This window comes from Panthera onca, chromosome D1 (genome assembly GCF_046562875.1).
Source record: "Panthera onca isolate mPanOnc1 chromosome D1, mPanOnc1 haplotype 2, whole genome shotgun sequence".
In the NCBI taxonomy this organism is placed as follows: domain Eukaryota; kingdom Metazoa; phylum Chordata; class Mammalia; order Carnivora; family Felidae; genus Panthera; species Panthera onca.
The window spans coordinates 34018439-34032509 of record NC_138348.1 but is presented as its reverse complement, the minus strand read 5'-3'; the positions used below and the strand labels follow the sequence as shown (position 1 = coordinate 34032509).

Below are 14071 nucleotides of genomic sequence, written 5' to 3'. Positions count from 1 at the left end.
GGATTACAGAATTAAGGGAATTACAATCGTTTCAATTGTTTATTAACCCCATTAAGTAAGTCCTCTTGACTCAGTTTTCAAATTCCATTCAGAATCTGACGCACCTCAGCTCTTGCTGCTGCAAGTGCTGTATCCAAGCCACACCTTGTCCAGTCTGCCACGTCTCTTGGTAGATCAGCCCAATAGCTTCCTAATTGTCTCTGTTCCAATGCTTGTCTCATTATGGTCTATTTTCCATAGAGCAGTTACAAGAAGCTTTCATAAAAGGGAAATTAAATCTCATCATATTTCTACTCAAATCCTCCCTGTTTCCGTAAAATGTAAACTCCTCACTGTAGCCTTCAGAGACCTTACAGGATATGGGCCTGATCTCTCTAGAGCACTTGCTAAAACTTCATTTGACTCACAGTGCTGTAGCCAACCAGCCCTCTTTTGTTTGTTCATGATGAGCTTGCACTTACCCCAAGGCCCTACGCTGATAGAAACTGGATTCATACAAGCTTCACTTTGTGTCACCTGATCTTGATTCAGGAGGTCTTACCAGGAATTAATAAGATTTATTTTTTCCCTCTTCCCTTTTCCAGAGGAGACTTTGTGAATCTTGTTGGTGCCTGTAGCCCAGAATAAGAAACAGTACCTTATACAGAGTAGGTACTCAAAGAGTATTTTTAGCATCACTGGAAGGATAGATGAATGGATGAAATACAAGGAGAATATTGACACACATATCTTTGGAGAATCTGCTCTCCATTACTACTTTGCTTTCCATGATGTCATTCATAGCTGTGATTTTTCTCACCTGTTAGGAATCGGTTTTCTCACAGAAAACCTAATCTGTGTTCCTCTTTTTCATGTAAGTTGTGTTGACAAACCTTTTTGCAGAGCACTTAAAGACCTAATAGCTATGACTCTTCTTAAGCAGTAGGAGAATGCCTTTCTAACATTATCTTTACAGGAAGTCCTCCCAAATACCCATTTAGATGCTTCCTACTTTCTATTATTATAGCACTTTGATTATAATACTATTATACTCAGCTCACCAGATGATAATTGCTATTTATATCTGTCTTATTCATATTGTCTAATAGATACTGTCTACTCAGTTGTAGATAGATGGAAAATTGATGATTAGGTGAATGTATGGAACAATGGATGTGGATAGAATAAACACTGGCACATTGACACAGTGGAAAGCAGTTTATCTTCAAGATCTGCCTAGTTGTGGGGTGAGGGGTGGCACTACCTCACCATGACCAGCTAGTGTCAGGACTTTAGAACACTGCTAGTGTAGGAAGAAGTAGGCAGCGAAGGACTATAAAGAATAAGTCTGGATCTTCATTACCACCATGTTCTAACCACTAAGTAGACCATACATGGACCATTAGGTTTATTCTTCATAGGACACTTCAGTAGACTAATAATTTTTAAAATCATGGAACTTATTAGCAGTCAGAAGATCCAGTTTCAGGAACTATATCATTCAGTAGAAAGGTATACACTGTGCCTCAGGTTCCTGATTTATGAAATGGAGATCTCAATATTGCAGTTTGATATTTTTCTTATAAGGTAAATTGGGATTGAACAGAAATGAATTAAGAGCTTTTGTGAGATACAAGTAAAGAGAATGCACATTGGGAATATTCATGTTAATTAAAAATTAATTAATATGAAAACTGATTTGGTTTTGCTAAAATCATTATTAGTTATCTTTTCACTGTATCAGGCTCCCTGGCTCAACATATTAAATAATTTTTTAAGCTTTGAGAATCTTTTTTTTAATATAATTTTAATTATATATATTTTTTAAATATAATATAATTTATTGAGATAATTCACATACCTTACATTTCACCGATTTTAAATGTACAACTCAATGGTTTTAATGTATATAAATTTGCATATAAATTATAAAGAATAAAAATAACCTTGGGGTGCCTGGGTGACTCAGTTGGTTGAGAGTGTGACTTCAGCTCAAGTCATGATCACACAGCTCGTTGAGTTTGAGCCCCGTGTCAGGCTATGTGCTGAAGGTTCAGACCCTGGAGCCTGCTTCAGATTCTGTGTCTCCCTCTCTCTCTGCCCCTAACCCACTCGTATTCTGTCTCTGTCTCTCTCAAAAATAAATAAACATTAAAAAAAATTTTGAAATAACCTTAAGCCATTATTATTATTATTATTATTATTATTATTATTATTATCATTATTATTATTTTAATCTTCGGCCCCAACTACTCTGGCAATCCTGGAACACACTATCATTAGCCACGTATGAGAAGGTTGCACAGGTGGAAGTAAGTGGAGGCCATCTAATAAGATCACTCACACATGTTTAAAATTGCCTAACAGTTCCCTTATCCATTTCCAGATACTCCAGCAGTTATATTACAATGTAGCAAAGTAATGAAATGGCATTAAAATAAAGAAGAATTGAGCTGGAATACTTTGTCGGTTAAAATTACACTCTTGGAAATGGCTCTAAGGTTTATGCTGCAGCCATAGGAGGCTCCTATCCCGATTGGTCCCCTTGAGTTTTGAGCCGATGTTGGTTTGTAAACAAAACTTGGAAGAGTTAATGGATTCTCACTTGTCTCAATAAAAGTTTTCATCATAAATTATATTACTGATGATTGAAAAAGGGATTTTTAGATTAGATTTTAAATTGTTCATTGGTATACTCAGTTAATTACGTTACTGTCCATTTAAAATAGATGATATGACTTTTTTTGTAGCCCCAAAATAAATAATTGGTTTTGTATATTCCTAATTACTAGAATTATAAATTTAGAGAAAGATCAAAGGAAAAGAATATGAATTTCTTCAATACCTTATGTGTACAAATCACATAGATTATTTCATTTAATTCTTGGAAGATGTTATTATCCCAGATTTTCAGAGTAAGAAACTTTCACTGACCCACTGCCTTTAATCTAATAAATGACATAACCAGGATTAATTTGGGCTCACTGAAATCATTATTAGTTGTTTTTATTATTTTGGACTTTTTATTACATTGGGCTCCCTACTTCAACATATTAAATGATTTGTTTAAGCTTTCAGAATCTTGTTTTTTTTTCCTCATATAGTAGCCTTATTGAGACATCGTTCACATACCATAGAATTCACCCATTTTAAGTCTACAACTCAATGATTTCTAGTATATTCACAGAGGTGTGCACTCATCACCATAACCAATTTTAGAATCTTTTCATCACCTCAAAAGGAATCCCCATACCTATTAGCAGTCACCTATTATTCTTACCCCAACTCCCCAAGCCTCATTTACTCTCTGTTTTTATAGATTATTCTGGACAGTTCATATAAATGGAATCACATAATATTTGGTCTTTTGTGACTAACATTTTCACTTAGCCTAATGTATCCAGGCGGTCATCCATGTTTTAGCACTAATCAATACTTCGTTCGTTTTTATTGCTGAATAATATACCATTGTATGGTTCATTCATTCATCCATCAGTTGATGAATATTTGGATTGCTTTTGCTTTGGGGGCTATTATGAATAATACTGCAAATTTTTTGAGAATTTATATTTTCATTTATGTTGAGAATGTACCTAGGAGTAGTATAGGGAATCATATAGTAACTATGTTAAAACTTTTGAACAACTGCCAGATTGGTTTCTACAGCAACTGCACTATTTTTCATTCCCATCAACAGTGTATGAGGGCTTGATGTCTCTATATGCTCACCAATGGTTGTTATTGTCCATTTTTTTTTAATGTTTTTATTTTTTTTGAGAGACAGAGCACAAGCGAGAGAAGGGAAGAGAGAGGAAGAATCCTAAGCAGGATCTGCACTGTCAGCACAGAGCCCAATGCAGGGCTCGAACTCATGAACTATGAGATAATGACCTGAGCTAAAATCAAGGGTTAGGCACTCAGCTGACTGAGCCACCCAGATGCCCCCATCTTTTTTATTATAGCCATCCCAGTAAGTGTGAAGTGGTCTCATTGTGGGTTTGATTTATATGTCCCTGGTAATAATGATGTTGACCATCTTTTCATGTGATTATTGGCCACTTGTATATCTTTTTTTGGAAAAATGTCTATTCAGATCCTTTGCCTATTTATAAATTGGGTTATTTGCCTTCTTATTAATGAGTTGTAAGTATTATATGTATGTATGTATGTGTGTATGTGTGTGTGTATATATCTATATCTATATCTATATACTCTTCCTGTTTCTTATATGGATACAAACATATATATGCATGTAAAAATGTTTATTTGTGTATATATACATGTATATATAGCATTCATATATCTTATATATCTATGCTATAACTTAATATCAAGTGCTGATATATATGTACATATATACCATGCATTATTTTGTGTGTGTGTGTGTGTGTGTGTGTGTGTTATTCTACGTCAAGTGCTGATAAAAGTAATAAAGACTTATGAGGAGACAAAGAAGTATGGGAGGTTTTATTTTAGAAACAGTGGTCACGGACCACTCAGATTCTCTGAGGCTGTGACATGAGCAGATGCTTGGCTGCAATAGGGATTGAGCATTCCTGGCAGAGAAAAGAGCAAGTGCAAAGGCTCTGTGGTGAGAGCATACTTAACATCAAGGATGGTGCTTACCCAGGGTGCCATGATGTAGATATGACTTTTACTTGGAGCTAAGAAACTATTGGAAGATTTTGAGTAGAAGTTTAATGTAATTTAACTTAAGCTTTGAAAGGGCCCCTCTGGCTATCATGTGATAGTAGCAAGATATAGAAATAGGAAGCCTGGTTAGGAGATTCTCACAGACTTCTGCCAAGAAAGAGTGGTGGTTTAGGTTAAGAAACTACAATGGTTGTAAATTATCAACTTCTAGATATAATTTGAAGGTAGTTCAGACAAGAATGATGGACATTTAAATCCCGTAGTCATTCAGCAAATTTTATTGAATGGCAATGGCAGGTCAGACCTTGTTCTAGACGTTAAGGACAAAACAGTGAACGAAAAAGACAAGAAAAATGAACAAAGCAAAAAACTGGCCCTCAAATACCCTAGTGAGGGAAATACATAGTAAATGAAGATAAATAAAAACATATTGCATGTTCAATACTGATAGATGCTAAGGAGTAAAACAAAGCAGAAAAATAAATGATACTTCATGCTCAGTCAACAAAATTTACTCAAGGATAGGACATTAGGTATAAGAGAAAATGAGGAGTCATGATTTTGGCCTGTGTAATTGGAAGAATGGAGTTGCTATTTATTAAAATGGTAATTGTTCCTGTATTTTATTATGCATAGACTTGGGAGAACATTCTTGTGAACATAGATTTTTTTTCTTTTAGATCATTTTAAGATTCCTCTCCAGTTGTGCTCTTAAAACATATTGCCATACTTTGTTCCAAAAGTTTTACCAATTTATATTGGTTCAGAAAACAAATGACTATTATCAGTTTCCCTAGCATCTGGATATATATTTTTTAATTTTTTTGTGTTTATTTATTTTTGAGAGAGAGAGAGAGAGACAGAGTGGGAGCAGAGAAGGGACACAGAGAGAGGAAACACATAATCTGAAGCAGGATCCAGGCTCTGAGCTGTAAGCACAGAGGCCAACGTGGGGCTCGAACCCACAAACCTTGAGATCATGACCTGAGCTGAAGTCAGATGGCTTAGTCAATTGAGCCACCAAGATGCCCCTGGATATTTTTATTAAAAATGAAAGATGCAATGGGGTGCCTGGGCGGCTCAGTTGGTTAAGCATCCTACTTCGGCTCAGGTCATGATCTCACAGCTTGTGATATTGAGTCCCGCATCAGGCTCTGTGCTGACAGCTCAGAGCCTGGAGCCTGCTTTGGATCTGTGTCTCCCTCTCTCTTTGTCCCTCCCTGCTCACATTCTGTCCCTCTCTCTCTCTCTCAAAAATAAATAATAAAACATTTTAAAAAATGAAAGATGCAAAAGAATATTTCTGTACTTGCATAAAATAGTACCTTTTTTATTTTAAGTTTTTGGTCATTGAAAGTATTAAACCACATAAAAATAAATAAGTTTTTACCAAATTTATCTCATCTTTCATTTCTTGTCTGCTTACAATTTTTATCTTTATCTATTGGGATACTAATATTTATCTCCATCCTTGTCAACTTTAGGAGGATAGAAAATTATGCTTATAATTAGAGACTCTACCTTTTTTCATTCAACAAATATATTACAATTTTTATGTGACCCCATTTTTTTTTAATTGTGAATATTTTATTACTTCAAAGTTTCCTAAATCATCATCTCTCCAAATACTACAAGAAGCGGTATTACATAGTGGCTAGAAATGTAAGGTTAGAGCCCGATTTCTGGAACTCTATTGCCACACACCAAATGTAAGATTCTAGGTAACTGCTACATTTCCTCATCAGTAACAAAGTCTAGAAATAATACCTGTAAAGGATTTAATCGAATAATATGTGAAAATAATATGGCACCCTTCCCAGTGCTCGGAACAAAACCATTGGGACTATTGTTGACTTTTCTCTTTCATATGTCACACCCAATAGAACTCTGTTAACTTTTCCTTAAAAAATACATCTTCAGTTTGATCATTTCTCCATCTTGATACCACCCTGGCCCAAACCATATCCTTTCTACCTGATTATTGCAATAACTCCTACCTAGTTTCTCTGTCTAAACTAGCATCCCTCTCCCCACCTTTGACACTTACATCCTTCCTTTCTAATGTATATTTTCCAGTGCACTCACCAGAAAACATACTTACTGTTTTCTTAATTTGTGTTATTTATCATTTTCTTCTTGTACTTGAATGTCCCATGAAGGCAGAATTCTGTTTGCTGCTATATTTCCAACTCTTAGAACAATGTCTGGCATATCATAAGTGTTTGATAAATAGTTGTTAAATGAATCAAATGTAATCTACATAAATGTAGGGGAAACATTATGGTATATTCGTGAGCATCAGCTTTGGAGTCAAATCTGGATATGTTTCAGTTCTAGATGCACTCCTTATTGAGTTAGTGACTTTGACACAATATTTAATCTCCATCTGCCTTAATTTACTAGTAAATGTAGGTAAAAAAAGCATACCCACTTTGTACAGTTGTTATAAGGATTAGAGGAAATAATACCTGTAAAGTTTCTGGCTCTTCATATGTACTCAACAAATGTTAACCATCAGTTAGCTCTTTTTAATAGATCTAGGTGAAACTGTAAGTGCTTAGAACATTTTAACATAAGTGGCAATTAATGACATACTAAGACATAATATTACCTGTCCAATCTTAATTCATACCATTGCTAAGATTCCGATACTCTGGCTGTGCATAGTATAACATATGCACAGATTTTATGCATTACTAATAAAAGAAATTAATGCATGTATAATAAATAATTTTTTATTCTGTTACAATACTAAGTCAAATGATTGAACTCTTTAAAGCATTATACATGGCTGTCTATGTCAAAGTTTATGTTTCGTGGGTGTCAACAGATGGAATTGAATAACTCTCTCCAAAATATTTTGATTTATTTGAGAAAGCTAAATATGTACGATTCTGTTTTTGAATTTGAAGAGAGGCTTGTGTCCTATGGAATGCAGATTTTGTGAGGCATGTCACAGTTCTTGGTTGTACTTGCAGTCACCATAGAGGCTTCTTGTTTTGTACTTTTTTACCTTGACTATAGCTTCTTCATTGTTCATATATGCTCTTACACGTGGTTGATATTACGGGGTCTTACTCTTTTTGTAATTCTAATAGGAATTATTTTTAATGTCCTCTCCTTTTTTTCTAGTTGTAGTTTCATTTCAATCTCCTAATATTTTTAAAAAGATTTTCTTGTAACGTTTGTTAGACTTTCTTCCATAATTTTTCAGAGCTTCTGTCACTCTTCAGTCAAATTCACATTTAGAAAACTTTCCAACTTTTAAGAAAACAAATTCTCAAAATTCATGCAGTTTTTAATTAAGCAAACAAATGTTTGGGAATCTATTGAATTTCAAAATTCATACAGTTTTTAATTAAGCAAATAAATGTTTGGGAATCTGTTGAATTCTTAGAAATATCTTTGTCTTCAAGTTCAAAAGAGGTGATGAGCTTGCATGATTCTAATGTTATTTTCAAAGCTTAAGTACACTGAACAGTAGAGATGCATTTAATTCTTATGAAAGTTACTGTAGCATCAGTGTTAATCCACTAACAGAGAAGCTGTCATGTTATTTCTTTTCTTTCTTCTTTTTTTTTTTTTTAGCTTACATTTTGGCCAAATGGTCATAAGAGAGTTATACTTGGCTAACCCTTGGAAAACATGAATAAAAGAGAGATTAGTACATTTAAAGAGAAAGAAAAGGAAGAAGTATAAAAATGGATGTAATTTTCTCTTTCTCTTTTCTAGCCCTAGGGAAAGATAAGGATTACATGGATGAATCAGAACATGCTAATTATGACCGATCTCGGCTTATTAAAGACTTTGTTCCCAAAGATAATTCTGAATCCAAGGCAAAATTGTCTAAGGTAATACAAACTAAACTGTCAATAAGTCACTTGAAAGCATTATGTCTAAAACCTTGCATTTCCTTTCAACATTAATGCATATTGTGCTGGAGGGTATAAGAGGGCACACAGCTTAATACACATCTTTAAGGACTTAAAGGTGGAAAGTTATATGTAGACATCATATTCATGTATATTATCAAACATTTTTTAAAAACAATCTGAACTGTAACATTAACCTTTAGGGGTTTATTGCCTCATTTTACATTTTTATTGAAAGGCAGCATGGTTGCATGAGAGCATGGAATGGACCAAGATTTGAATTCTAGTTCCACTCCTTCCTAGTTGTGATAATTTGAACCGGTTAATTAAACTCACTGAGCCTTGGTTTTTTCATCTGTAAAGTTGGATTATGCTGTCTGGTTGACAGAATTCTTTGATGAGTGCATGAGACAACCATATGAAAGTATTTTAAGAGCATAGCTGACTATATGCAGGTTTTTTATAACAACATGGAGGCAGAGAATACCTCATTGAAACTGTAGTTCTTCCACAGAGGAAGAACTGGGCTAGAGTTCAGTTTAAAAAAGAAAAAAAAAAACCTGGCTGCAGCAATCCGACCATCCCTCAAACAAAATGATTTTGTGCACTCTTCAAAGCATCTGAGTTTGGTTATTCAACACCAAATAGCATCCCTGTTTGATATGTTCCAAGACAAATTCTGACTCAGTCCAAGCCCACTTTTTTTTTCATTGTTTCCTATTGATTAAAGTGGGAATGGCTTTGTAAAAGAAATTTGCAGGTTAACACAGGGGAATGACTTGTTTTCATTGTCTCTGCAAGTCTAATAATCACACCCTTGAATATATATTTCTCTGATGTTTGATTTGGTTTGGCTTGGATTAGTGTTGAAAATCCCTTCATTAGTCACCACAAAAGCATCAGTGAAGAAATTTGGCACAATTTAAATATTACCATCATAAATGAGACCAACTTGGATAAATAGATGTAAGAATAAATGCTTGTGTCAAATTTCTCCATCCCTCTTTCGTTTTGTTTTGTTAAATGTGATCGGTATTTTGTGCCAGTAACTCTTAGGTTATCTTTACAAATCAGGAGTTTGTTTACCCTGTTACTTCATCGGCCTCCTTGTGACTGTCTGATCATCATGATGTTTAGAATGTTTCTTCTATCTGTGAAACATTGTTCCAAGTCAACTGAGAGGCGAGGTTATCAGAAATGGGAAAAAAAACAAGCAAACAGATGTTATTCTTTAAGATGCCTATGGCACCAATGAGCAGGCAAACACAGTATGCTTTAAATCATTAAGAAATGAGGGGCTCCTGGATGGTTCCACCAGTTAAGTGTCTGACTTTGGCTCAGGTCATGATCTCACAGTTTGTGAGTTTGAGCCCTGCATCAGTCTCTGTGCTGACAGCTTAGAGCCTAGAGCCTGCTTTGGATTTTGTGTCTCCCTCTCTCTCTCTGCTCCTCCCCCGCTCATGCTCTTGTCTCTCTCCTTCAAAAATAAATAAAAACATTTTAAAAAATTTAAAAAGCAATTAGGAAATGAACTAAGATTAAATAAAATCTGTCTCATCTGCTTCTCTAGTATTTACCACATGCCACCAATGATACCGCACCATTTTATTGTTGCTCAACAGTAGCCTGCCCTTTCTTTGTTTCTTTCTTTCCTTCTTCCTTCCTTTCTTTTTTCTTCTTCCCTTCCTTCCTTCCTTCCTTCCTTCCTTCCTTTCTTCTTTCCTTTCTTCTTTCTTCTTCTTTCTTTCTTTCTTTTTCTTTCTTTCTTTCGTTGTAGGCTCCACTCCCAATGTGGGGCTTAAGCTTGAGCCAGAGATCAAGGGTCACACGCTCTACAGACTAAGCCAGCCAGGCACCCCAACAGTAGCCATTTCTCAATCTCACTTTGACCAGACTTGAACTGTGTAATATAAAAGTTAAGAAGAAATAGTTAAACCTGCATGCATATTTTATTTTTGATGTTAAGGGAATGGTATGTGATGATGGTAATAGTTGTTCCAACTAAGAAATCCTAGTATAATGTCTTACTGAATCTAATTACATACTTTCCTGCTATTGTACTTCTACTCAAAATGTAGAGAAAAGTCATGCATCACCTGGGTGGTTTGGACTCACATTTTTAGATTCTGTTGAAATACATCCACTTTTATCCATTTCATAGCTTAGGTCACAGTACAAATCCCGTTTGAACAAATGGTCCCATTATAAAAAGAAAGAAAATGTTTACTGGTTACTTGCCTGTCTACAAATGAAGGGCAAAATAATCTGTTGGATTATGTTAATTGTGTACATTTGTTACAGGGAACCTTGAAGAGCAGTGACTTTTATTTCTACTTTTTGGGCCAGTATCTGGATATCCTTACATTTATAAATTGGTCAACCTTCCTCTTACTCCTTCCCCACTACTAAGTGATATGAGTATTTATGTGCATATGTGTGTGCATATATTAGATTATGTATATTTTAGGTTGGACCTTATGAAATTGACAAGATCCCTTCATTTATGTGCTACAAAATAGCAACTTTCATATTGTTTAAATTAACATGTATGAATATATGTATACATTCTGTGGCTGAAGATCTGTGCTTCAGATCTGGCTGAAGATCTGTGCTTCACACATTTTTTTTCTGGTTGGGATATTGAACTGGTTGCCACATGCCCCATGCATATGATGTGATGCAACTGATATTTTATGTCTTTATAGAAGTTACTCAATTGCAAAGGGATCATTTTAGAGGTGAGGGAGCAAGTTTAAAAAGCAAAAACTTTCAGGAGAAAGTGACTGCTAATGGAAACTATATCGTGAGTAATGATAAGTACTGGATTACAGGAAAACAAGGGGAGCTTTCTAACAAAATTTGCCATATTTCTTATGAACCTAGCTATAAAGTAGGTAAATTCATTTTACATTGAATTTATGAGGAAGTCTGTTGAGCTCATCAGCTGTAAAAACAAACAAGCAAATCTAAAAATGTATGGAGCATTTGATTTGTCAACCATTGTGCAAACGTTGCCTGAATGATCTTGAATCAACATGCTGAGTTTAAATTATGACCATATATCCACTGCTTACGATAATTTAATAAAATAAGTATATTTGTAAAGCACCATAGTTTGTTATAGAATTAATTTTGAGAATAATGAATTGGATCTTTAGGATATTTTATTCTAACCATGAACTTTTGGGATGTCATTTATGCTAAAATCCTTTAATATTTGAGAAAATGAAAACATCTACAATACAACTACATCTACAAAAAAACATCTACAACTACAACTGATATCTCCTATGATGAAGTGATATTGATAAAGTAATAGAAAATAGTAGTAAATATTTATGTTATATAGTTGGAAGATACCATGTGCAAAACTTGGCACTTGTAGGACAAATGAAGATCGCACATATGGACAGGTTTTGCTGTCCAGGTATCGGGATGCAACACAGGATACATGCATACAAATGGAGAAAGCTAAGAGGCTCTGGAAATGAGAGATCATACTAACTATGTGATAAGTCTAGATTTAGGCTAGCCTCAAGCTTTTTGACAGGAGCCATTTTAAATAACTCAGAGGCACTGTAGTAGATGGGACATAGGCCACAGTCTTTCTTCCTTATATCTCTATTTTTAGCACCTCCCATCAAGAGATAGAATCGTTAGAATGGCCTTGGGCCTTGCTTTGGCTAGCAGACTGCTGCAGAAAGTCACAATGTGACAATACTGAACCTTGGACTCCAAAGATCTTGCGCTCCCATTCTTTCTCTGGGACTGTGCCTCCACCACAGCAAACAAGCCAGAATTGTCCTGCCTGAGGATGAACCATGTGGATCAGAACCTAGTGAGCCCAGTTGCCCCAACTGAAGCAGAAATATGAGAGAATTCAGTGGCAAAGACCAGGAAACTCAGAGCCTGAAACAGTTCAGCTGAACCCAGATGAACTACCCAGTTGGGCCCAGCCTCCCCACCGAATCATGATCTAAATGAAAATCGTTTGGTGATGATTTGTTTCTCAGCAGTAGATAATGGATGCAGCCACGAATGTTAAAAGATAGCATGTTGGCTGACACCAGTGATTGTTAATGTAAAGTGAATTTTTCCTCCATTACTGGGAATATTTGAAAAATTGTCCCTGGGTTTTCCACAACATACTCTATTACCCATTTCGCTCCACAGAGCCCAAGTATATTTTAAATGTCATAATCTAAATAGCGTGGTATCTAGCCAGCCTATCTAAAACATTCTGACATTGTTTATCTTTAAAAAAAACAACTCTATTTGCAAAAGTGTTTTCTTTGTGATAATATCAAATCAGGGTAGAATTTCAAGATTACCTTCAATGGAACTATGTGTGGATAGTTAACAGTAGTCACAAGTACCCACTAAAGTTGGTGAAGAATTATTTTTTAAAGACAAATTTCTTTCTTTTTTTCTCTCTTTCTTTCTTTCTTTCTTTCTTTAACATTTTGACAAAAAGTCTCTGTCACAACTATATGGATAAAAAATTTCAGAAAGTAAATTTGTAATGAAAAAAAGAAAAAATTCTATAAATCCATATAGACCAAGGCACCTGCTCTGACTGCAAGCAGAGTTCTAGAGTAGAGAGATTGTTTTTAAAACAGTTTGGGTGAATATTTCCTTTTTCTATCTTATTAATATAGAGATCATTATGAATAATGATTAAAGGTAACATCCTACAGCCAGCTGGATGACCCCCAGAAGCAAAATCCCTCTCTGTCAAAGCGCCCTGTCCTACACACCAGCTAAGGCCTCTAGATGTGGATAATTTACAGGAAACATCTACAGTTCATTTAGGTTAGAAGGCACAAATCTGTGAAGCAGAACCCATGGCTTCTGTAGTGAATGTTAATGAAGAATTTCCTGCTGCCACTATCCCTCAGGATGCCAAAAACAATTGCAGATGTGGCCAATAGCCAGTCTGGGAATATGAATCTATATTCCAAATTACAGTGACTTCTCCTCTTAAAGGTTGCTGAGTATCAAAACAGACAGGAAAAAGGTTATGGATCAGGAAAATCTTGATATGAATATTTTAGCAGTTCATTAAATTTAGATCACAAAGCCATTCAGTTTGACTGTGTCAACTGGCATTGGCAGATGGTGTTCATCTTTAACTCAACTGGTAGCAGGAATAATTTTCTATGGAGGCTGGAGACACATCATATGTTGGAGAACACGAGAGGAGGATGGCCTCTGCAGTTTCCTGTACCTTCCATGTGGGTATCAGCAAATGTTTCATGTGCCTCAGTGGCTCTTTGCCTCCAAGTAGTGTATAGGGATTATTAGCATTCTGAACTTGCATACTTTTTTTCCTAGCAATTATGAGATAATGATGACTTAAACTACAAGATAAATGACTAAACTGGGCCGCTTTAATTGACAAAATTACACATGAAATTAAGTGCTAATTATTTGCATGTAATGGGATAAGTCAGTTTCTAAGGAAAATGTTCATATTTTCATAATGTTAAGACCAGAAGTAATATTTTTTTATTTAGTAATGTTATTGTTGGAAATGGTACCCTAAATATTTAATTTTCATATATATT

At 35.1% G+C, this 14071-nt stretch overlaps 1 protein-coding gene across 2 annotated transcripts in view; it reads left to right on the top strand.

The window, feature by feature from the left end:
• ANO3 (anoctamin 3) overlaps positions 1-14071 on the top strand; it is a 420829-nt gene that overhangs the window by 238605 nt on the left and 168153 nt on the right. For both annotated transcript variants that reach the window (XM_060606231.3, XM_060606232.3), the window contains one exon: positions 8365-8483. In XM_060606231.3, coding sequence (XP_060462214.1) covers positions 8365-8483 — 119 coding nt within the window. The remainder of the gene's footprint in view (positions 1-8364; positions 8484-14071) is intronic.